This window comes from Epinephelus lanceolatus, chromosome 14 (genome assembly GCF_041903045.1).
Source record: "Epinephelus lanceolatus isolate andai-2023 chromosome 14, ASM4190304v1, whole genome shotgun sequence".
Classification (NCBI taxonomy): domain Eukaryota; kingdom Metazoa; phylum Chordata; class Actinopteri; order Perciformes; family Serranidae; genus Epinephelus; species Epinephelus lanceolatus.
The window spans coordinates 40,937,693-40,960,115 of NC_135747.1; the positions used below are offsets into that span (position 1 = coordinate 40,937,693).

The 22,423-nt window shown below is 42.4% G+C and overlaps 1 protein-coding gene across 1 annotated transcript in view; it reads left to right on the plus strand.

Annotated features, from left to right (window-relative positions):
- The first annotated feature begins 1,176 nt into the window (after positions 1 to 1,176).
- kdm6a (lysine (K)-specific demethylase 6A) overlaps positions 1,177 to 22,423 on the plus strand; it is a 60,934-nt gene continuing 39,687 nt past the window's right edge. Inside the window, exons 1-5 of the mRNA XM_078174725.1 lie at positions 1,177 to 1,673; positions 1,820 to 1,883; positions 10,565 to 10,673; positions 12,028 to 12,077; positions 17,968 to 18,026. Of these exons, the coding sequence (XP_078030851.1) occupies positions 1,504 to 1,673; positions 1,820 to 1,883; positions 10,565 to 10,673; positions 12,028 to 12,077; positions 17,968 to 18,026 (452 nt within the window). The 5' untranslated portion in view covers positions 1,177 to 1,503. The remainder of the gene's footprint in view (positions 1,674 to 1,819; positions 1,884 to 10,564; positions 10,674 to 12,027; positions 12,078 to 17,967; positions 18,027 to 22,423) is intronic.

The following is a 22,423-nucleotide window of genomic DNA, read 5'->3' on the forward strand; positions in this document are numbered from 1 at the left end:
TATTATACTACGCTTTGCTTTTGTACAGTGTACTTATTTTATGTGCTTAGATATTGCTTTGTATTTTATTTTTCTGATGCTTCTTGTTTGCACTGTCCCTTTGCTACTGTAATGCTGCAGATTTCCCTGCTGTGGGATAAATAAAGGATATCTTATCTTCAGTATTTTTGTAATTCTTTATATCTTGCTGTAAGACAAATATTATTGGTAATTAATTTAATATATTAGAACATGAGAATTAAGTATTCTACAGCTTTATACTGATGGGGAGCTACATAATTGGTTATTATTAATATATGGAGAAGGGGTGTAAATAAATAAGTTTGTATTTCCTCCCACTCCTTTTTGGCCATGTAAATCAAATCATTATATGTTGTTTTCAGTTTCCATGCTTCCTTTAGCAACCTGGGTTTTTTTTGTCTTACAATTTGTTTATTTACTACTTACATGTTTGAAATAAATCGCTACTAAACTATGCCAGTTAGCTGACATTATGTTTGAAAAGAGCTTGAATCAGATATGTTTGAAAAACGAGAGACAAGTGGGGCAAGAAAAATAAAATTCTTTATATTGTGTCCATGAAAAGTCATGAAAAAGTTTAGAAATTTTATCCATGAAAATGTGTGGGAACCCTGCCCCTCTTGAGAAAATAAAAATAAAAAAGCATGTCTCTTCTCGGTGCTTAAAAAAATATTTAAAATACCTCCCCCTTTTTGCACCACTCCCTCCCCCCTTACAAGTAAAGTACAGTCCCTTGCCTGATTGAGTGTCCCTTAATAATAATAATAATAATATAATAATTTATTTATGTGATTTGGCCTTTGGTTTGATGAATAAAAAAATCTCATATAAATATTATATCACATATAAAAAAAAATCTATCTATCTATCTATCTATCTATCTATCTATGTGCAACGTTGCAACAAACATCCTTGACAGCCCCCCCACAGACAAACATGACAGCTGTCCTGACCAATGGGCTGCTCTGAAATACAGTTACGTAATCATAATATAACGCGAGAAACCAATCGCAGGCCTCGGGGGCGGGCCTTGGAGCGCCCGTTCGATGTGTGCGCGCGCGTGTTCGTCCGCGTGTTCGCAACACATCAACTGGAGACGGCCACGTGACCGCACACGCCGGCTGCTGATTGGCCGGGGCGGACGGAGGGCGTGCCGACGGTGGCGGCGTGCGTTTGCCTATGTGACACAATTACAACAACTTTGAGCCGATGGTTGGGGAAGTTTGCGATATTACCAAGTAACACTCCCTCCTAACACCCAACGTGACATCAACTTCATGCACAAACTGGCACTGGAATACACGCTGTGTTGTGATGTACAATGAGGAGTGTGGAAGGTAACTTGAAGGGATCATTTCCTTGAGGATTTGGCAAGAATTACGCTACGCCCCATTTTAGTCCTGGATAGGCGTGCAACTCTTTCGTTGTTATTGCATTTTGCCCGGAGTTACTCGGTCCCGTCGATCGTCCCGTGTCTTTCCCATGAAATCGTGCGGAGTGTCGCTCACCGCCGCTGCCTCTGCTGCTGCCCGGAGTCTCGGCGTTGCTGGTAATGACGAGGAGAAAATGGCGTCGAGAACAGCGACTGATATCGAAGAGGACTTTCCGAAGCTAACAGCGCAAGAAAAAGAGAGCCTGGTGGGAACTGACAGGTTAGCGCATCTGCTGTGTGAACCGCCTCACCCGCTTCTTTTCTGCTATATGTACCTTTGTTCGCGCAGTTTGAACACAACAAATACCGATTAGCCCCCCCAAGTAATACGGAACCGCCTGTGTGTTGTCTGTCCTCTACTTGCAGTTCACTGTTTGGATTTCATAGGCTTCAAGAAGATGGCGCCAGAACGAAGGCCTTGCTGTTAAAGGTATGCCTCTCTCGGTTATCTCCTCTCATTAGTGCAGAACCCACCTGAAATAAGTGGTACAGACCTCCCAGCGCTGCTCCTGCTACACGGCTAGCGGCGACACACACAAGCCTCCATTTCCCCAACTTTAACCTGAACCACACTGACTGTAACGGCAGCTTTCATTTATGCACCTTTACACTAAGCCACACTTGCACTGCTGAGCTCAGACACATCAACTCCAGGACATTTAAATCAAAATTAAACGGGCCTAGAGAGTCAAACTGCAGGACTGTGCGTGTCCATGTATCCACACCCTGATAAAATCAGTTGTGTCATCGGTTGTTGAAGGAATAGGTAGCATGCTAGGTGAAAGCTTTGTATGTAAACGTGTTTGCTATAACATACATATCACTATGAACACAATGGTCCATAAGGGGAGGCAGGCATGTGTGAAGAAGACACCATAATGTTTTAACTTGGTCACATTTGCTGTGTGGTGGAGCCAAACTAAAGGGCTCCTAAGGTGAGGTGCACAAATGTAACACCTTGCTATCTTACTGTTACATGTAGCTCGCAGGTAAATTATTATAAGCTTTAATGGAAGCTAAATACACACTTCCGTAACGTTAAGTTGACAGAGCCGCTTGTATCCCACTGAACCACCGTCCCATCCTCTATAACGGCAGTTACTTTGGCTGGTGCGTCAGCTCACTCTGTTAGCATATAGCGGCTAACTGCCCCAGCGGTTTTCTCCCCCCTTTCTTTACTCGCACACACAACCGCTACGACGCCACTTAGCTGACATTATCGAGATGGAAACAAACACACACTCGTTACCACTTTAGGGTTGCATAAAATAATGGCTGCTTGACTTGGCCCAAGATGGCGGGGATGGGAAGAAAATACCCACAAGCAAACGTTTGCTTGCTAACTAGCATTGGTGGCTAGGCTAATCAGCATTCGCATAAAACCATATCACGACGGAGGCGTTCAGTGTGTGTGTGACAAAGGTGGTTGGTTATAAAGCGGAAGCCCACTTTTCTGAGTGTACAGTGCTGCACATAGCCGTGTCCACGCAGTCCGTGTGAGCACCGTTACGTCGCCTGTGTTTGATGTGTGTCTTCAACATGTGGCTCCTGGTTTCTGCTTGATTACATTGTTTTGTTAGGGTGGACTTTCAGATCAGGATCAGCCATGCGCTCCGGTATTGCCGTCCTTCATACTCTGCTGACCGTACCTGACCAGCACATGCAGGCCTGCACACACCATAAACGTATAGGATCTGATCGTGGGACCTTTCCTCGTGATAACACCAAATACATAAGGCTGTGTGACATTAAATACATGTGTATCTCTGGTGGAATAAATCAACCTAAGTTCCCTTTACATCCTCTCTCTGGACTCTACCATTTTAAAACAGGGGGGACGGGAGTGTATTAGTTCAGCCACTGTTAAAACTGATCCACTTATCATTGAGAACAATAAGAAAACATTATTTTAGTAGTATCCCAATGTAGTTTGTAAAACTGTAGGATGCATGTGTAAGTGTATTGTTTGCTGAATCACACTGTCCCTGCAGGGTGCTCTGCTGGGCCTCAGCTAACCCCTGTTGCACAATTTCATAAGTAGAACGGCTTGGCATTGAGCCAGCACTTCCAAAATGTGTGTGGTAATGTGTGTGGTAATGCATGGTTTTAATATGCTGCATAATGGAAGTGTAAGGAAATGCATATTTGTGAGTGTTTTTTTTTTTCTGTAAATGTGAGAATTGGTGCGTTTTTTCTTACAAGGAGCTTGAGATAAGGTGGTGGGGTTGAAGTGGTGGTGATTCCTCCAGCAAAGACTCAATTTGATTCTATAAATATTATATCAAGGTACTAGTACATTTGTTTCAATAAAATAAACTAATGCAATATTAATTTTATACATGAATGTTTAGATCCCATCTTTTCAAATCAATGTAGTGGCTTTCCGGTGATAAATGATGCAAGCATGATTTATTACAACCCCAACTGAGGTCCATCTTCCTTACAAACATATCATACTGTAGTGTAGACTGAATCACTGTGACGTCACGCAAACACCCCAACAGTCACTTCCTGGGAAACATCTGGCAGTTGATTTTAGTTGCTTGAATATGTCAAATTGGCAAACTTGTTTGTTTTATTTTGTTACCATGACTGTACCATTCAGAAGTATATGGTTAAACACAGTTGTGCGACCTATGTGACGTTTCTGCTGTGCTTATTTTATGTACTATGCTGCTTTTCTGTCATCTTTAACACACCAAATCTACTGGCAGGGAAGCTAAGCAACGTTCTGTTGTGGACAGGGCTGCAGCAAAACATATTTTAGCCACCTAGAAAAATCAATATCGGTGTAAATTTACACTATATTTGGATATTTTCTGCTTTACCTCACACAAAAACCAATCAAGGCTGGGGTAGATCAGCAACTCCAGTGTTCTGCTATGTAAAATTACTGTTTTTGTCAATGGAGTCTGGTGGCTTTGATATAGCGGCTTCAATTCCCTGTTGGAAAAGACTGTCTGACAGTAAGGTTTTTTTTTTTGGTGGCTAAAAACTAACCAAACTGAAGCAGCATTTGCTCAGTGCTGTTCAATTTTATGTACGTGACGTAAGGGTTTTCTACCCGGAAGTTGTTTATTTACAACAATTTCATGGTGATTGAGTCTATACAGAATCTTTTATTACATGCATATTTATATACATATAAATGACTGTAAATTATGTCACATCATTTATGAAGATTTACAAAATGTTTTTTTCTATTGCATGATGAGGGTGACGGTCATTAGGTTAGCAAATAAAATGACCAATATTCATCTATTGGACTGTCCAGTGCGGGATGCAACCTACTAGTTTTTCTGATATATGAGTCGGACAGTTTGGTATCAGAATTCACCCTTTAGTGTGCTTTCTGAATAAATGTTTTAGTAATTTCTCTAGTGTTGTCATAATAAGTGAAGAGCCAGTTCTGCTGCGAACAGATATTGCTGTTAATGTTGGTCTGCTCAATTATGACAAAAATTATAATTGTGATTTGTTTTGGTCAGTATTGATATGACAGTAATTTATGATTACTAATTGACTTTGGAAACATCATGCATTTATTGAACTTTAAAAAAAAGTCTAATAAATGATATACAGATACAAAGACGGCACAAGAGAAGAGGCTGGGATGTAGCACTGTTGGCAAAAGAGCCGTTGACTGCATTTACTTTGAGCAGCATGCACTGCAATGAATTACAACATAATACATTTCTGACTTTTCCCTTATGGTCTGAATAAGTCACTAGATTTGTCGCTAGTAGCTTTTAGAAATAAGTTAGCAACGCTTAATGCATTAGTTTTCTAAAGGCCCTGACACACCAAGACGGTCAGCCATCGGTCAGTATCTGGCTGTTAGTGAGCTTCTGTCACACTAGTTTTTGCAGTGTGTCCTGCACTGTTGACCCTTACTGGTCCTTGATAGCGTTTTCTCTGCCGATTCAGCATGTTGAATAGGCGTTGGAGCTCGTAATCCCTCTGTCCGGCAGTTCAGCTCAGTGCATGAGAAATAAAAAAACAGAAGTGAGCAACACAAACAAACAAACAGCTAATGTCATGAGCGGTGAGATCAACACAAACTTTTTAGATGATGTAAAATTATTTGTTAGTCATTGAGCTCTTTCGCAGAAATGTTTCATAATTGATTGTTATTGATTGCTAACACACTGTAAATATAATCTATTCTTTCAGTATCAGGTTGTGTTGTTAATGTGCTAACTGGCTGACCAGCGTCTTGAATCCATTCTGTCAGTCTTCGGTTTCCCTTTAATGTGACTACTGCCACCTGCTGGTATGGAGAGCTAGTTCATCTCAGCAGATGCAGAATGTACGTGCTAGTTGGCGGTTGGCCGTAGTCTTTGCAGTATGTTTGAGTGCGACCTTTTGGCCTGGACACAGTCGACGTGAGGCGACGCAGCATTGCTGTGAAACAGAATGAGGCACAACAATTGTTTCATCTCAATTATCTTGTTTTCATAATCAAAATTAAAGATAAAAGATGATCGACCACCCAGCCCTGACTTTAAGTACAGCTCAGTCAGGTTCACGTCTAAGATGTGGAGTCACTGGCGATCTTGCCTGTACACTTGTGTGTGACTGTTATATTTTATTTTCTGTACATCACTGTTTTATTGTGTATTGTTGTTATCTTTTTTTTTTTTAAAGTGTGTATGTTGTTTGTCTTGCTCTGTGCTATGGACCTCTCCTTGAGATGTGTCTTTAATAAAGTATGAATTGAATTGAATTGAATTTAAGTACACTAAAGTTTGTGTTGGTTTCACAGACTGCGTAGAGCTGATCATATGAAACTTAATTTGTTAGTCTACTTTCAGCTTTGTGCTGCAAAGAAACTGCTCAACAGTATGTTCACTGTGTGATCAGAATGATCAGATGTGATTTGCAAGTTTGTCTAAAGAAGAAGCAAATATAAGACATATTATATATGGCCGGCTCCGGTAGTAATTCTTGCATGAGCATTGCCGATCTTGATCTTGATTGCATCACTAACCACAAGACAAACACAAACAATATATTCTGAATGGTACATACAGATGAAAACATCTGGGTGACTTCAGAACAAACTGTGCAATAACATAATGTTAAAAAGGTACAGAAGTAAACTAGAATCAGTGTGTCACAGTAAACTGATTTCATTTCACCCAGTCTTGTGCTTTAGGCTTTCAGTCTTATGACAAACACATCACTGAATCATTTGTAATTGGGGTCCTTTTGATTTAAGTGATGGCAAAGCTCAACAAGATGAGCACACACTGAAGGTGACGCTCTGTTCAACATAAAATTACTCAATTTTATTCTTCTGTTTTTTTTTCATGGCTTATTGCATTCAACATAATAGTTATGCTGACTATATCTCACACACAGATGCGTGCACACACACTGGTACTAAATTGGAACCCGTTCCTGACTCGTCAGTTCAGAAATAATAATTATCAAAAAACCCGGCATGGTAAAGCACCTGGATGGTAAAGCACCATCATCTCTGATATGAGTGAATACAGCATCTGCTGTCACAGCAGTCACTGTGATGTAAGATAACAGGAATGTCTGTAGTAATATCTGACATATTTGGGTGTATTTTATGAACCTTGAAATACAAGGTTATTGTCTACCAGCAGTCCCTGTGGCCTTCTGTGCTGTCCCACAGTCTTTACAAGGAAACGGTGGTGCTGAGAGCCTCAGAGAGCCGGGGATGAGAACAGGCGGGCGGACAGGTGTCAGATCTGTGCAGAGCACCAGAACAAAACACTGACACATCACGGACAGTATGATAATAACATCTAAAACACAAGCTTCACTCTCAGTGTTTATTTGTGACATAAAAAAACTTTCAAAACTAGTGAAGACACCCAACAACACTGTTTCAACACAGTATGTTGCGTGTGAATGTGTGACTTTGATATACAGTTTATCACAGTTCAATCAGTCTTTTGCAATACCTTTAGGCTATCTTGCACATGTTAATATCACGATGCAAAAGAATTTCCAATATGTTGTTCAGCCCTACACTCATCATTAAAGCAGTTGGCTGACTATGTCGTATATGCCATAATGCTACTAAAGTTAAATATGTCTGGAACGCTGCATGCGACAGACTTATTATTTAATTTATTTTTGCCCAGAAGCTAACGCTAACTGTTGTGCTGTTTCAGTGAAGGCTCCTGTGTGGTCGTATCCCTTTGTAATCCAGCCTTGAACTGCAATGTCTTTTTGGACAGTTTGTAAAACAATCAATTTTTAATGGATCAATATTTTTTTTCCGCGTTGAAACCGCATACTTAGTGTGTGCCAGTGAAGAATAACACAAACCATCAGGAAGCGTTTCTGCTAAGGAGCTCAGAGGCTTAAGAAAAATAATCTTACCTAATATAACAAGTTTGTTTAGTCTCCCTTCCTCTTGACTTAAGCTCTTTGTTTACTGTCTTACCCCTGTGTCTCTTCACTGCCAATCGGTGATTTCATTCACTGATGGGGTCTACCATTGTCGACACAGAAAAAATAGCAGACGGGGGCTGACGAGGAGAACACACTACTGATGAGGGCGACAGACGCTTGCTGACAGCCAATCGTCGGCTTGATGTGTCATAGCCTTAAAAATCTGAAAGGATGCAGTAAACTTACCACTGATGTGTCCTGGGGACATGCCCTATTATTTTCCCTCATACAGCTACACTGCAAACAACAAAACCATGTTGAAGTCAATTGGCGTTGCGTGATGTCACTAGTTTTTGAAGTATTTCTCATGTCGAAGAAACCACTGAGAGGCAGTCCTGTGTTTTAGATATTAAACTGTCAGTTATGTGTCAGCGTTTTTGTTGTGGTGCTCTGTATACATTGGAGACCTAACTGCGGTCATCCTCGGCTCTCTGGAGCTCAATGCGCCATGGCTGCAGTGTTGGCGGCACGGCACGGAGGGCCCCAAGGACTGCAGGTAGACAGTAACCTTATATTTTTAGGTTCATACAAGGAACCCAAATCCTCCACTATGAAGGCTATGACTACAGACATTCCTGTAATATATAAATCTTGTCAAAACTTTGGCTTCCCGCAATTCCACATATATGATCGACTGCATTTTGACTTTGCTGCATATCAAATAAGGTGTCTTCTAAACTGTCAAATAGCCTCCGTTTTGGAGGATCCGTTGTTTGGAATAACGTCACTAACTGTACGTTCAAACCAACAGCGACCAGAGCTTACAAAATGGCGGAAGTCATTCATTTTCAGTGAGAGCCCGGCGACATGGGCGACCTGGTTGTTAGCCGCGCGTCTTGGGCAACTAACGAGACCGGAACGGGTCTGGAGGGGAGTTAAAACTTGTTTAACTTTATGGTAATGAGCCCTGGCGCGTTTTGGCGACAACCAATCGGAATGCTGACGTGCTTCGATGAAGCGGGTCCCAGAGAACAAGCCATGTAACTTTGGTTCGTACAGCACACTTGTTCCGACAATGGATATCGAGAAGTTTATTGCTTGCGTTCGTGCCCACTCAGTCCTTTATAATGTGTCGCTGTTCGGTTACAGAGACCAAAATAAAAAGAATGAGGCTTGGGACCATGTTGTGAACGTGGTCTGGTGAGTTTTAAAGTGTGTAATGTTAGTAATAGAGGAGAGAATTGCAGGCTAATGTTGCGACTTAGCATGCAAGTTGCTTGGTTTGAATGCGACGACATACGTTTTCTGTTTTCATTGACCAAACATAACTTTCTGTTGGCCAACTATAAACTTTTTGACTGGACAACAGCAAGTAGCAACTATGCTGCTTTCAAGCCAGTAGTCTGCTTTGCGTCTCCTTTAAATTGACAAGCACGATCGAACGTTCAATGATTCACGTGATGAGCAACTAGAGCGACCAAAGCTGCCACAAATATTTTTGACAGTCGTGCTTCTTGGGTGTCATCGAGAGACTTTGCCTCTTTGGAAGTTTTTTTTTTGGTTAAAGATAGATATATATATATATATATATATATATATATATATATATATATATATATATATATATATATTTTTTTTTTTTTTTTTTTTTTTTTTTTTTTTTTTTTTTTGCCATTTTTGCCTTTAATGGACAGGACAGGAAAGTGTGAAGGGGGAGAGAGAGAGATGGGGGATGACATGCAGCAAAGGGCCACAGGCTGGATTCGAACCCGGGCCGCTGTGGCAACAGCCTTGTACATGGGGCGCCTGCTCTACCCACGAAGCCACCGACGCCCCGCCTCTTTGGAAGTTTCCGGTTTGAACGTACAGTAACGTTACTTTGCATCACCACACTGAATCCCCGTCCTTGTCCAGCGTCAGCTCACACACCCATAACACTATTGCTCTACAGAGCATCACCGTATCCATCCAGCCCCTAAAGACAGACTGAGGTAACCAATAAAATTGCATTTGGTCCGAGTTGCGTGTCCAATTCACAGTGCTTCCTTTTGGTTGCATTCTGTGATGACATATTCGTTTTAAGTTAGTTCGTTTTATTTATATTTTGCTTCTATGAGATGCTCTGAATTCAGGCGAAGAAGAAAGAGAAAGCCTGTTGATTTGGCACAATTTTATTTATGTTTTGTCTGTAGGAGATTCACTGTGAATCAGCAGCTTACGCAACTGTTTAATCTTTTTATGTCATGTCTTAATTTATTTTGCACCAAATTACAGAGAGTAGTATGAATAAGAGTATCAGTAAGGTGTTGGTATTAATAAGCAGTACTGAAATCAGCATCAATAAAATGCTAACGATACCCGTCCCCACTCTCTCATCATTCCTCCTCAGTAGCTGCAGTATGGGCCAGCAGGAGTCATTTGTTTAGCCAATGTTTAAACCCTAACTGACACAGTCCATATTTGGGCATTCAGCTCTTGCTATGCAAAACAGTCCTGGAAGGCTTGGAATCACACTCTTTGGTAGTTTATCAGTCAGCTGTGTCTGATAATCACCTCTGAGCTGTTGGCCAAAGCATTAAGGTAAAGCAGCAGGCTGGAGTCAAAATTTGCTTGCTGTATCGACCGTTTATCGTTGTTGTGTGATATGCACGGTATTGATCAACCGTTTATCTCTGTGTTCTTCACTACAGCTGTAGCACCTCTTTAACTTTTCACTGCTGTTGTTCTTTCATTCAGGCTGTTAGCTGCTACGATGCCCTCATCCTGAAAGCAGAAGGGAAAGTGGACCCTGACATTTTCTGTCAGCTCGGCCACTTCAACCTCCTGCTGGAGGACTATCCAAAAGGTAAGAGTCTCTATGTGTAAAGCCTCCTGCGTCTTGTTTATTTTGTACCTCTCTAACATTAAAATCTAAAGTCCCATTTTACACAGAGATCACGCTATAGAGCCGCTGTGAAGTCCCTTCTTCATGCCACCTTTTTACATACAACCAAATGACGGCTGCATCATTCTGCCTCCGTGTGTAATTTTTAAATAGTGTCCCAGCATTGTGACACGTAGGGCTGCCCCTGACTAAGAGTATTCCAAGTCGACTGATAGTCGTCATTTAGGGCCATTAGTCGAGAAGTCATCTGCATGTTTCTGATATGAATGTAATGATATATTTTGGTGGTTTGAGTTGAAGGTGTGAGAAAGAATAGTATCAGTAACATTGTTAACACTGTGCTACATTACAGAGAAATACAAAACCGTACTAATGAACCTTCATTAATATAGGCCTATATTTTATCTCCAAGTGCACGTCACACACTGAGCGAGCCGCCTGTTAATGACGCTGTGGGCTAATGGGCATGTAGCTACTTCCATGTTTCAGATGATACGTCATGTTTGTAGTCAACCAATGAAGATGAGTTTACATATCACCTTGGGTTCGTCCTTCACCTTGTCAAAATGATCCCACACTTTGGATTTCCTGCCCGACATGTTATTAACTAGCCTGTGGAATAACCGCAGGTACCATATATTGATAAGGTATATCTCCTAATAGAGTTTCACCTTTTTTCTTTTCTATTTTTTTTTTTTGGTGACCAAGCGACCAATGAAATCTTGCCGACTAATGACCTTTCTGTTTGACTAACGTTTGGTTCAACATCAATGTTGTTTCTGTCCTGCCTATTCAGCGATTGTACCTTTTCTACAGAACATCGAGGTGGAATAACGACGTGGAATTCCCGCCTTGAATAGGCAGTGTAAAAGGGGCTTCCCTGATTGTTTTCTTATAATTGTAGTGGATTGTTTTGCCTTTTCTTGTTTTTTTGATTCTGTGTGATTTTAAATTGTTTGTTTTTACCTGGACCTCTTGAAGACTAGCGGCCACTTACTTGACGCCAATTTTAATCCAACAAAAGGATAGAATAATCAATTGATAGCTATTTTTTTCACAAGTAGTCGTTCGATGTGAGCTGTTGTTGCTTTGATATTCTACGCTCATTATTTTGGTTCACACTGCTAAAGCCTGTTGACAAAGGGTCACTCTCATCAGATATTTAGTTTTTTGTCTTGAAATTCTTCTCACTGGGAAGTGTTGAAAGTGCAGCTGAGTCGAATATCTTGAACATTTTCACTAACTGTTGATTATCTCCTTCTGTGTTTCCCCCTCTGTCTGTATCACCTCCTTCTATTCGTCTCATTATTCTCAGCATTATCTGCATACCAGAGGTACTTCAGTTTACAGACGGACTACTGGAAGGTGAGTTTGCACAACATGTTGGTAAAATAGCACCTTTTATATTTTGTGCCACTATTCTTTCTGACCTTAACTGTTGGTGTGGTTTGCTCTTTGGTCCACATGGTGCCCAATAGAAACCATTGCAGTGCACACTCAACTGCATTGCCCTAAAACTGGGTCACTTTTTATGCAGTGTTCACCCAGTGTGAATGTGAACATCCTTAGGTATTCGTAAAGGTGTAACTTGGCACTGTTATATCAACATGAAATCCAGTGTGCTGATATACAGAGACAAACAATGAAAACATATCACTGTCCTAATGCTTAGTGAGTAGACTCTACTGTGTTGAAATGTGTCGAGCGATGATGGAAAGATTGCTGTGCACACAAGAAGACTGGGCTGGTTGTCAGCCTGTTGTGTATGTGCTTGATTCTTCGAGGACATGTGGAGGTAATATACTGCTGAGTGCATTTAAGGACACTGAGGGAGTGGGTACAGTCTGTGCCAGAGACACACTGTAAGAACTGAGGGCGGTGGAAGGCCCCACATGCTCAAGTGGCCTGCAGTCAAGTCAGTGTGACTGAGCCGGTACATGTGGCACATTAGTAACAGTGAGCACACAAAGAATTATGCAAATGTTGAGGTTAACCGTTAGTAAAGAAGAGCCTCAGTGTCCTGCTGTGACTGATGCACATTCAAGGGATAGTACAGATTTTTTGAAGTGGGGTTATATGAGGTACTTATGTCAGTCGGCATGCCTCCAGTCTGGACAAACAGGCTGGAGTCCGACTGCAATGTACTGCTCTGGAGGAATATGAGAAATGGCTGCTGAAATGTGAGTCTTTCTTCGCTCTGTATGGCCGCTCCAGGCACCTGTACCGCAACAGCATGAATGAATGTGCATCAGAATCAGGCAGTGGGCTTGACGGCAGCCTTTTATGGTGCTGCTGTTGTGCTGCTCTGTGTCGCCTGTCCGTGCGCTGTTGGTTCCCTCTCTTCGTGCTGCGCTGTTATCAGTTATAAAGAGAATGGGTGTAGGAGCGTGTGAAAAGAGTTGATTGCGTGATTCTTACGGTCAGCGTGTGAGAGTTGACAACCCTGAGCAGCCTCATGCACAGCTCAAATTTTAGATGCGCTACTGTGCGTATGCAGGTGGTATTTGGAGCCCTGCCTCTGATACAAAAAGAGGCTGAGCTGTGTTATGATTCAGTATTAATTATAATGTAGTAGACTGCTGCTGGTTGTAACCACAGCATGAATGAACTCAGATAGAGCTGGCAGAGCTGGTGAACGTAGCGCTCCCACCCTCTGCTGCACAGGCAGTCGCTGTGATTATGACTATCGCCATGGCTGTGCTTCGAGTGTTTTGTTGAAACTGCTGAACTCCTCTGTGGTGTGTTGGTTACGCTCCTGTCGTATTTGATAGAGGCACAGCAGTTTCAGATCCAGTGTGGCTTCACAATGCTTTCTTGGTTAATGTTAAAAGGAGCAGTAAAGAGAAGTCACAGTACAGCCACCGTAGCCATAGACAACCACAACTGCAGCCGTAGTCCGAGCAGTAACCGCATCCACAGTCACAGCTTCAACCAGCTGCAGCTGAGCTCAGAGCCAGTGGCTAGATTCTGTCTGTGTCCTTTGAAAGAATTAATGAGCAATAAATGCACCAGATAAAGTGTCACATTATCTCTCTATGCTGTAGTATGTGCAGAGTGTTTGTTATAACTGGAGTGGAGCAACACACTTTTCGTTCCTGGGGATCGGAGGAACGCAAAACTCAAAGTCTGGGTAAAGTCTGTGATTTAAAAAATGTATTATTAAGCACCCAGCCAAATTGATTAAAAAAACAAGTATATAAAATTAGGTTTCAAAATCATGAAAAATGGGCAGTATTCTTTGCTCTGAGACGCTGGGGTCGTGTCCGCTGAGGGAGCTAAAATGAAGGCCAAGCCAATGCCAAATGACGGACACCCTTCAGGAGCTAACCCAGTATCACAGACACACAGACACACACACACACACACACACACACACACACACACACCTGAACCAAAGAAATGCTGCTCCACAGCAACAGACGCGATAGCAGCTAACCCATTAGCACACACAGTCAATGGTTATACAGCACACACCCTCTGAACCACGGAACAAGAGCTGCTGCACGGTGATAGCCTCGTTTAGCTGCAACAGCAACCAATGTACGCACAAAGCACACACCCACACCCACACCCACAGCAGTTTGCTGATGGGACAGGTAGCCAGTTCAGCCAGAAATACTTACAGATACATTAGTGACAGCTGTTTAGCTTGGGTTTATATGATTGTGACATTTAACAAAGATGTTTATACATGTATTTATTAGACTGAAAGAGCTCAGAGAGCTTGTGGGACGTAGCGAAGTTGCCCCTCACGCACAGAGCTTGGACGAAACGACACTGATGCTATGTGCTGCGCTCCAAGTTAAAGTTTGTCGTAATGTAATATTTATATAGTAGGGGAGGGGTTATGATGAGGATGGTCCCAGTGCGTCATCGACCAGGCATGGAGAAAAATTTTCTACCATGTATTACGTGTTTAAAAAGAAATAGTAGATTTTGCTTTACCTGGACTTAAAGGTGAGGGAACAGAGAAGAAGTTCAGAAAAACCATCAGGGGTTTTCTGTTGTGTTATATTGCCGAAACTATTTTTTAACTGAACCGGTCGATCAATGAAAAAATGGCCTTGTTTAGCTCTATTTATTCAGTTTGGATCACGACATCTCTTCTGCTCAATTTAGCTAATCAAGTGACATTTATCATCCAAAGAGCGTAGCTGCAGGGACTTTCACGAAGATGTGATACAGTGGATGCAACATTTTAGTATTATTTGCAGAAACACTTGCCTCCGTTCAGATTGCCCACAGTTCCTGCTCATGGCCTGGAGATAAATTGTCCAATCCGCTGTGATATGATGGCGTCCAGCCTGTCCTCTCCGTGCTCTCTGTGTGGATTAATAGGCCCGTTTGGTCTAATGTCGCACTGTTTGGAATGCCCATTAGACAGAGGTGCTGAGAGCTGGATTGTGATCAGACCTGACAGCTCTGGGCTCCTCGGGATTACAGATCACCACGGTGAAGTGAGGGTGTGAGGTCCTACCCTCTGCTAGATAATGGCGTGGGGCAGACTTCTCTTGGTGGCCGTGTAGAATAGCTGCAGTTTGAAGCCCCAAGTGCTGGGCTGTTATTGGCCAGGAGTAGACTGGTGTGACTGACCAAATATAACTAGTCCTTAGTGGGAAGTGGCGAAAAGATGCATCAACATAATTATGTTTATGTAGAAATTTCATTGATTTATGCTCAGTGTGTTGTAGTGCTGCACGATTAATCTAATCGCAATCGCGATGTCAGGCTGTGCGATTACATAACCGCATAAAAGGCTGCGATTTGCGATTTATTGTAGGGTAAATAAATGTTAACGTGTGTGCCTGTGAACGTGACCGCCTCTCCTGTAGTGCGTGGAGTTTGTTGACATCACACCCACAAGCTATCCTGGTGCGTGCAGCCAGCGTGCAGCAGTGACCAACACAGATGCTGAAGAAGAGCATGAGCTCGACCAAGAACAGGCTGAATTGGTGGCGAATAAAACGTCTGTTACATGGCGATACTTTGGATTCAGGTACGGCGACGTTGAACAGAAAGACGTGCTGTGTAAGTGTAAAAGTTAAAGTCTCCACGTCCCGCGGCAACACGAGCAATCTATATCAGCACTTGAGACGGGACGTAGCGACTTAAATTTTTACACAGCATGTCTTTCTGTCCAACGTCGCCGTACCTGAAAGACGTGTTGTGTAAAAGTTTCAAAGTTAATGTCACCACGTCCCGCGGCAACATGACCAATCTATATCAACACTTGAGACAGCACAGAGAAAAGTAGGAAGAGTGCATGTGAGAGCAAGCCGAGCCGTGTAATGTTAAAGACAAAGAGACAACTGAAAGCCACCAGAGCCTCATAAAACAACATCCAAGCACAGTTAAGCATTAAACATTTGTAAGTATCACAGGGAAATCATGGACTCCATAACAAATGAAAAATTGAGCAATTTTGCTCGAGTTCGGCCCACATGACACGCTGCTGAGTTGTGCTATGGCGTGCTGGAATTTGTCATTTACGTGACAACACCTGAACGCAACATATGCTCGCTCCGCTGTGTGTGTACAGTGCCAGGCTGCGCTGCTGTGTGAGCAGCATGTTTGACTGTGCTCAGTCTGTTGATGGTCATTGACACACTGTCTGTCCATAACAATAACTGTCAGGTCAGTGCCCCCCTAATAAAAGCAAAATAATAAATAATAATAATAATAAAGCAAAAAGACTCATGATACCATTTATTTATTACATTTTATTGTAATTATATTGTAATCGCAATCGCAAATCGCGATATTGTCCACCATAATCGCAATCGCACATTTTTACCAAATCGTGCAGCACTAATGTGTTGGTGTGACTCATTGGCCAGATCTTATTGCAGCTTTACAACTCTACTCACTTTTTTCTTCATGTAATGTATAATTTACGTTATATGGTTTAACACTTAATAAAATAAAATTGTTTCACGCTATGGTGTGTCTCATCACTTGACAGGAAAGACCAGCAAATGGAAGATGTAAACTCACTTGATCAGTTGATATTGTGAGACCTAATTTACAAAAGTCTTGTTTTTGTTCTCTTCTGAATTTGTTCATAAAAATGGTCAGAAAGAAAAAGGCAACAGTCATTTTTGTATTGTCTGAGATGTCATCTCAGGTACTTGTTGATTTTCAGCAGGACATAATTTAATTCTGCTGCATGCCCATCAATTGGTCTCATATGTCTTTTTAGTTATTTTATCATCAATAAGTGGTACATATGTTGGTCATACTGCTCAGTCTGCTTGATTAGATCATTAACATTTGCTTACACCCTGAGGGAAACCAATGCCTCTATAAATACTCAATATTAGTTCACTGACATAGCGGGAAAACTAAACTGGTACTATACTGGAAAACAGTATCTTGTATTAATGTAAATTAGCGAACATAAAAAGAGAAATGAAAAAATGGTAAAATACCTCTTAAATGTTCTTAAAGGTTCAGTGTGTAAGATTTAGGGGGATTTAGTGGTGTGTAACAACCAGCTGAAACTTCTTCTGGTTAGAATTCCTTCAGTGTTTATTGTTCAGAAGGTTTTTATCAGGAGCTGAATTATCCACAGAGGTCTCTTCCTCTCTAAAACAAACGGATCAAGTGATTTAAACCAGTAACAACACAGAATAAAACAGTTACACGCGACAAATCAGTTTTTCTTCAACGCGATTTGGCACGTTGAAGATGGGCTGCCAACCTAGGACCTGCTAATTTGTGCTCAATAACTCAGGAGGTTTTTACTGCAAGCCGATATATCCACAGAGCACTCTTGCTTTCCAACAAAAAGGACCAGAATGAAAACACTTAATAAAGCAGTTTCATGTTTCCGATGCTGCTCATCTCGGAGGTACTTCTAACTATGGTGGCAGACACAAAAACACGAACGGTCCTATCTAGAGTCAGTGTTTGGTTTGTCCGGTCTGGGCTACTGTAGAAACACAATCGCCATAAATGAGGACCTGCTCCCTATGTAGATATAAACGGCTCATTCTAAGGTGACAAAAACACGATTGTTATTCTCAGTTGATTAAACACTAATGAAAACATACTTATTATATTGCATTTCTACCTTAAACTCGTATAGAGACGTGCCGTTTCAAGTAATGAACACACTGTATGTAAAAGTCCCCTCCCACCATCAAGGGTGAAACTGCTTGCTTTTAGAGTCAGATTTTGAACTGTAATCATTTCAATGTGATAAAGAAGTTTTATGCCTCTGTTTGTAACAATTTTCTGACCCTTTCTTTTTCAGAATGCTGCCTTTTTATACGGCCTTGGCATGGTTTACTTCCATTACAACGCATTTCAGTGGTAAGTGCTTCAAAAATATGTGTTTCATTGCATGCATGATGATTATATTTCTTGTCTGATTGAAAACATGGTGTATAATCAAAGCTGTAGTCCAACTGTAACCAACACTCAGACATATTGGCATATCTATGTTTGCTGTCTTGCCTTGAGTAAGGTGAGAACACTGATCATTTGACCTGTGTGTTCAGTAAAGAGTTGGCTCCAGACTGTGTTTGTGCGTATTAAACATGTGTGCACATATAGAAGGAAATATTGTGGCTTAACAAACAGTTGAAGTGTCTGAGCTGTAGAGTTGGGTTTGTTTCTGATTTGTCTTGTCCGATGTACAAGCTTAAACAGGTTTGATTATTTTTTTTGGCAAACCAGCTGAACTGGCAGTTGTCATTATGACACATTCGGGCAAATGAAAATGTTGCAACCTGTGCCGACAGCATCACAGTGCTGAATCCAACTTGTATTGCATCAGTAATAAGCAGTATGACAAGTTTCCTCTTCCTGTTTGGCTCACATGGCAAAACACCATCACATCTTAAATAGAGGCAGTTATATTATGTGCTTCCTGCTGCTTCAGGATTCATATATTTGTGGTGGTCTGACATGCAGTGCAATGGGAGTATTGATGTGCGAAGACGTGAGAAGCTTTGCATGAGAACTGGTTGCAAAACAACAGCAGGGAGGTGCATTATGTGTGACTGTGGTCTTCATGTTTTAATGAGGACACATCTTATTGCAGGCAGTGCACTCACTGACGTGTCCTCAAGTGAACCTAATAGCCAAAGTAGTGGAGACAGAAGAGACAGCTTACCAATATGTCAAACTGTAGCAGCTGGCCTGGCATTATCTGTCTTCTACGGCAAACTGCATGCCTGTTGAGCATGATTTTTCTGCTTTAGTAAGTTATCACAACAGAGCATTTCTTTGGTCTTAGTCAGAGCTGAGGCTTTTGAAGATTTAAAACCATGGCAATCATTTTATTATCCGTCCAAATAGACAACCTGGGTTCTGCTTCTAAGCTGCAAGGAACCTCCCAGTCGATGTGCCCATTAGCACTGGATCCCTGTAAGTGGTGTGCATTTTGCTATGTTTTATGGGTTAGTCCACAAAAGAAGGAATGTCTGAAGTGACATCCAGTATTTTTATCGTTAGGTGTCCTGTGATGTTGTCAAAGCCACATCATCCTCCTCAATAGAGGCTCAGGTGGGCTCAGTACCCATGTGGCTCAGTTTCTCGAGGGGATTGTGCTGTCAAATGACTGCTTTTAATCATCCAGATTTAGAGGCCATTTTGGGACTCCCTTCATGTGCAGTGAGCCCCATCTCTCTGTCCCATCGGGAGCAGAGCATTATTGCTTCTGACGGATCCACTAACGGCTTCTTTCTTGCTCCACTAAAAGCTACGATGGGCTTGATAATCTTCACCAGTTTCTCCCAGTTGCATCAGGCTTGTAGAGAGTAAGGTGTCAACATTCAGTCCCCTACCACAACACAGTCGGTGCTAAAAAATGTATGCTTGAAATCCTGTCGAATTGTCATGCCAGGGCTATGACTTTGATTACTACTTAAAGGCACAGTTAGGATTTTTAAAATGGGGTTGTATGGGGCACTTATCAATAGTCGGTGTAGGATGTGCAGTAGAAGTCAGTCAGCACGCCCCCAGTTTGGAGAAGCGGTCCACTCTAGGCGGTTCAAGTCTGCATGTCGAAGTATCCTTGAGCAAGATACTGAACCCCAGATTGCTCAAGATGGCTGTTCCATTGGTGTGTGAGTGAGTTAAAAAACGTAGCAGGTGGCACCTTGTATGATAGGCTCGGCTACTAGTGAATGAATGTGTGTGTGAATGGGTGAACATGACTCATAGTGTTAAAAGTGCTTTGAGTGGCAGGATGACTATAAAGGCTATATAAGTGCAGCCCATTTGCCTTACCATTTACCATTTTCACAGTGGAAACAGAAAAAATGTGTACTGAACTGAACTGTACCGTACTGGACTGCTCGGTGGAATCGGGGCTTAAAACACTGACTATAGATAAGTATCCATACGGCCCCAAAAAATCTGAACTATCCCTTTTAACTGACAGTTGCACTTACTCTTACTCAGCTTTGGATTGGGTGCAGTCTGTCCATTTACAGGCAACACTGATCCGTTTATTTCACTGACCATTTCAGTTCTCAGTGAAATCATTTGCTCGCACAGCAGCAGGTGTAACAAGCTAGCAGTTCACACTGTACTGGTTCTGATACCTCCTTCCCCTCTGCTGGTTTGCGATGACCTTTCTCCCCTGCTCTGCCGGCTGCCGCCCCTCCACCTCCTCCATGACCTTGAAGGCCTCCGGTGTAGTTGCCCTGCCAAGTTTTGTGCGTCCCTGTGTCTGAGGCCTGGCGAATGTGTTAGTGGGGGAAGGGAGGGTGACATGTTGGGTTCGTGAGGAGGGGTTACGTCACCCTGAAGGCCAAGGCCCAGAGGAATGCTGAGCTGTCAAATGGTGACTGTTACTTCACAGGGCTGAAGTGGTGCCCAGCCGGAGAGACGCTGGCCCAACCATGTCCAGCCTGTCCATGTGAATGATAGCCTGGTATTAAATTTGAATATTTGTTTGATCCATTGTTAAAATCCATCCAAAACAAGCTCTGCCCCAGCAAAATATTGACTTGGAAATATCAGTGTGGAACATTAATGCCATTAAACCTCAAGTAGTAAACTAACTAGCGTCCATACAATGGAGCCAGATTGTGATGTGTATTTGGCCTATTTGGACAAATGTGCAGTTGTTGTGCTGTCAGATGCCCTTTTCTAAAGGAGGGAGTCATCCTTTGGCTGGAGTCTGCCTTACGCTGTGTGTCACAACCTATTCTGTAGAGGAGCTGCGCTCTCCAAGCATTCGCTTTGGATTCCGCCAGTGAGGAGGGAGGAGCGGCCGAGCGCCGAGCGCTGAGCACGGAGCGAAGGGGAGGGTGAGGGGGAGGGACCAGATAAATGAGGAGGAGGCGCAGGGAGACGGGGAGGAGGGAATGGGGGCAATGAGTTCAGTGTGTGTGTGTGTGTGTGTGTGTGTGTGTGTGTGAGGGGAGGAGGGGGTGTCACCCAGTCAGCAGTGAGCTCAGAGCTCTGCCGCTTCATACAGGAGAAAGGCCTCATGCTGACATGCAGTTGCCATTGTTGTGATGGCTACACAGTGAGTGAGTTCAGTGGAGAGTGATGTGTGTTTTAATATGCCCTTTTCTCTGTGGACTAGTTTATTTCAGTTTTGTTAAGAGAGGAGGAGAAACTCTATTGCTGACACGACAGCAGCTCAGTCAGCTCTGGTCTGCTATACGCTACAGCTGTGAATGCAGCCCTGCAGTCACTGACCAGATCAACTCTGCACTGGACTCTGGATCATTAATTTCATCCAATGAATGACAAATTCCATCTTTTGCTTAAATGTCAGTGTGAAGCATTTCATCACCAAATGGGATAAATGTCACTGGGTCACCAGTCTGGCTCGCAACATGCAGCCTGTCATTGGCTGCAACTCTAAGATCATAACAAACCTTCATTTTGAAAACCCGTCACAGTAGCCCTTTTTTACACAGAGATCATGCTACAGATCTACTACGAAGTCCTTTCTTCATGCCTCTTTTGGATTTTTACACAGAACCAAATAATGGCGGCATCATGCTGCTCCAATGTTTGATTTTAAAACATCATGTGGTCAGCCTGGAAGCAAAAGAGGCATCACCGGCGTGACGTTAACACGGCGTCAGCTTCTAGTGTGATGTATAGCATACGTGTTGGCAGCACTTTATAAACACCACTGGCATAACATGGCAGTAACAATCCTTTACCCTCCCTATGTGACGGCTGATCTCTCCTCTGCTCGGAGGGTAAGAAGCTCCTAAACCACATTGTTTTACAGATTTACAGACATTTTCTTTTGTTGTTCTTCTTTGATTTGGCTGCTGGCTGTCTCTTTTACACAGACCTTAATTGGGTGCTGTTACTACCCTCACTGCCAGCTTAAAGGCGAGACAGCTCTGTCCCCCCATTTCTTGATTGTACCTATTATAAAGAACAGATAGGTGGAATATCAGTGCGAAATCCCCACCTTGAACAGGCGGTGTAAAAGAGGCTTATATGTATAAAGACTGTCTTTGGCTGCCCATCTCAGACGGTAACATGCTTCCTCTGTGTTATTGTTTTCAGAATCTCTGTCGCAATGTGAAACTACTCTTAAATAGCCATTCCTATCTCCACACTTCTTTTTAGTGCTCTACATGAAGCAAAAAATTCTGAGCTAGTAATCCACATGCTAAAACGTCTTATGTTTCATGTGGCGTTTTCTTGTGTGCGGATTCAGCCATTTTAATGTCAGCGCACGCCTCTCTGCCAAAACCAGTTTCCTCCTAACGCTCTTAGCA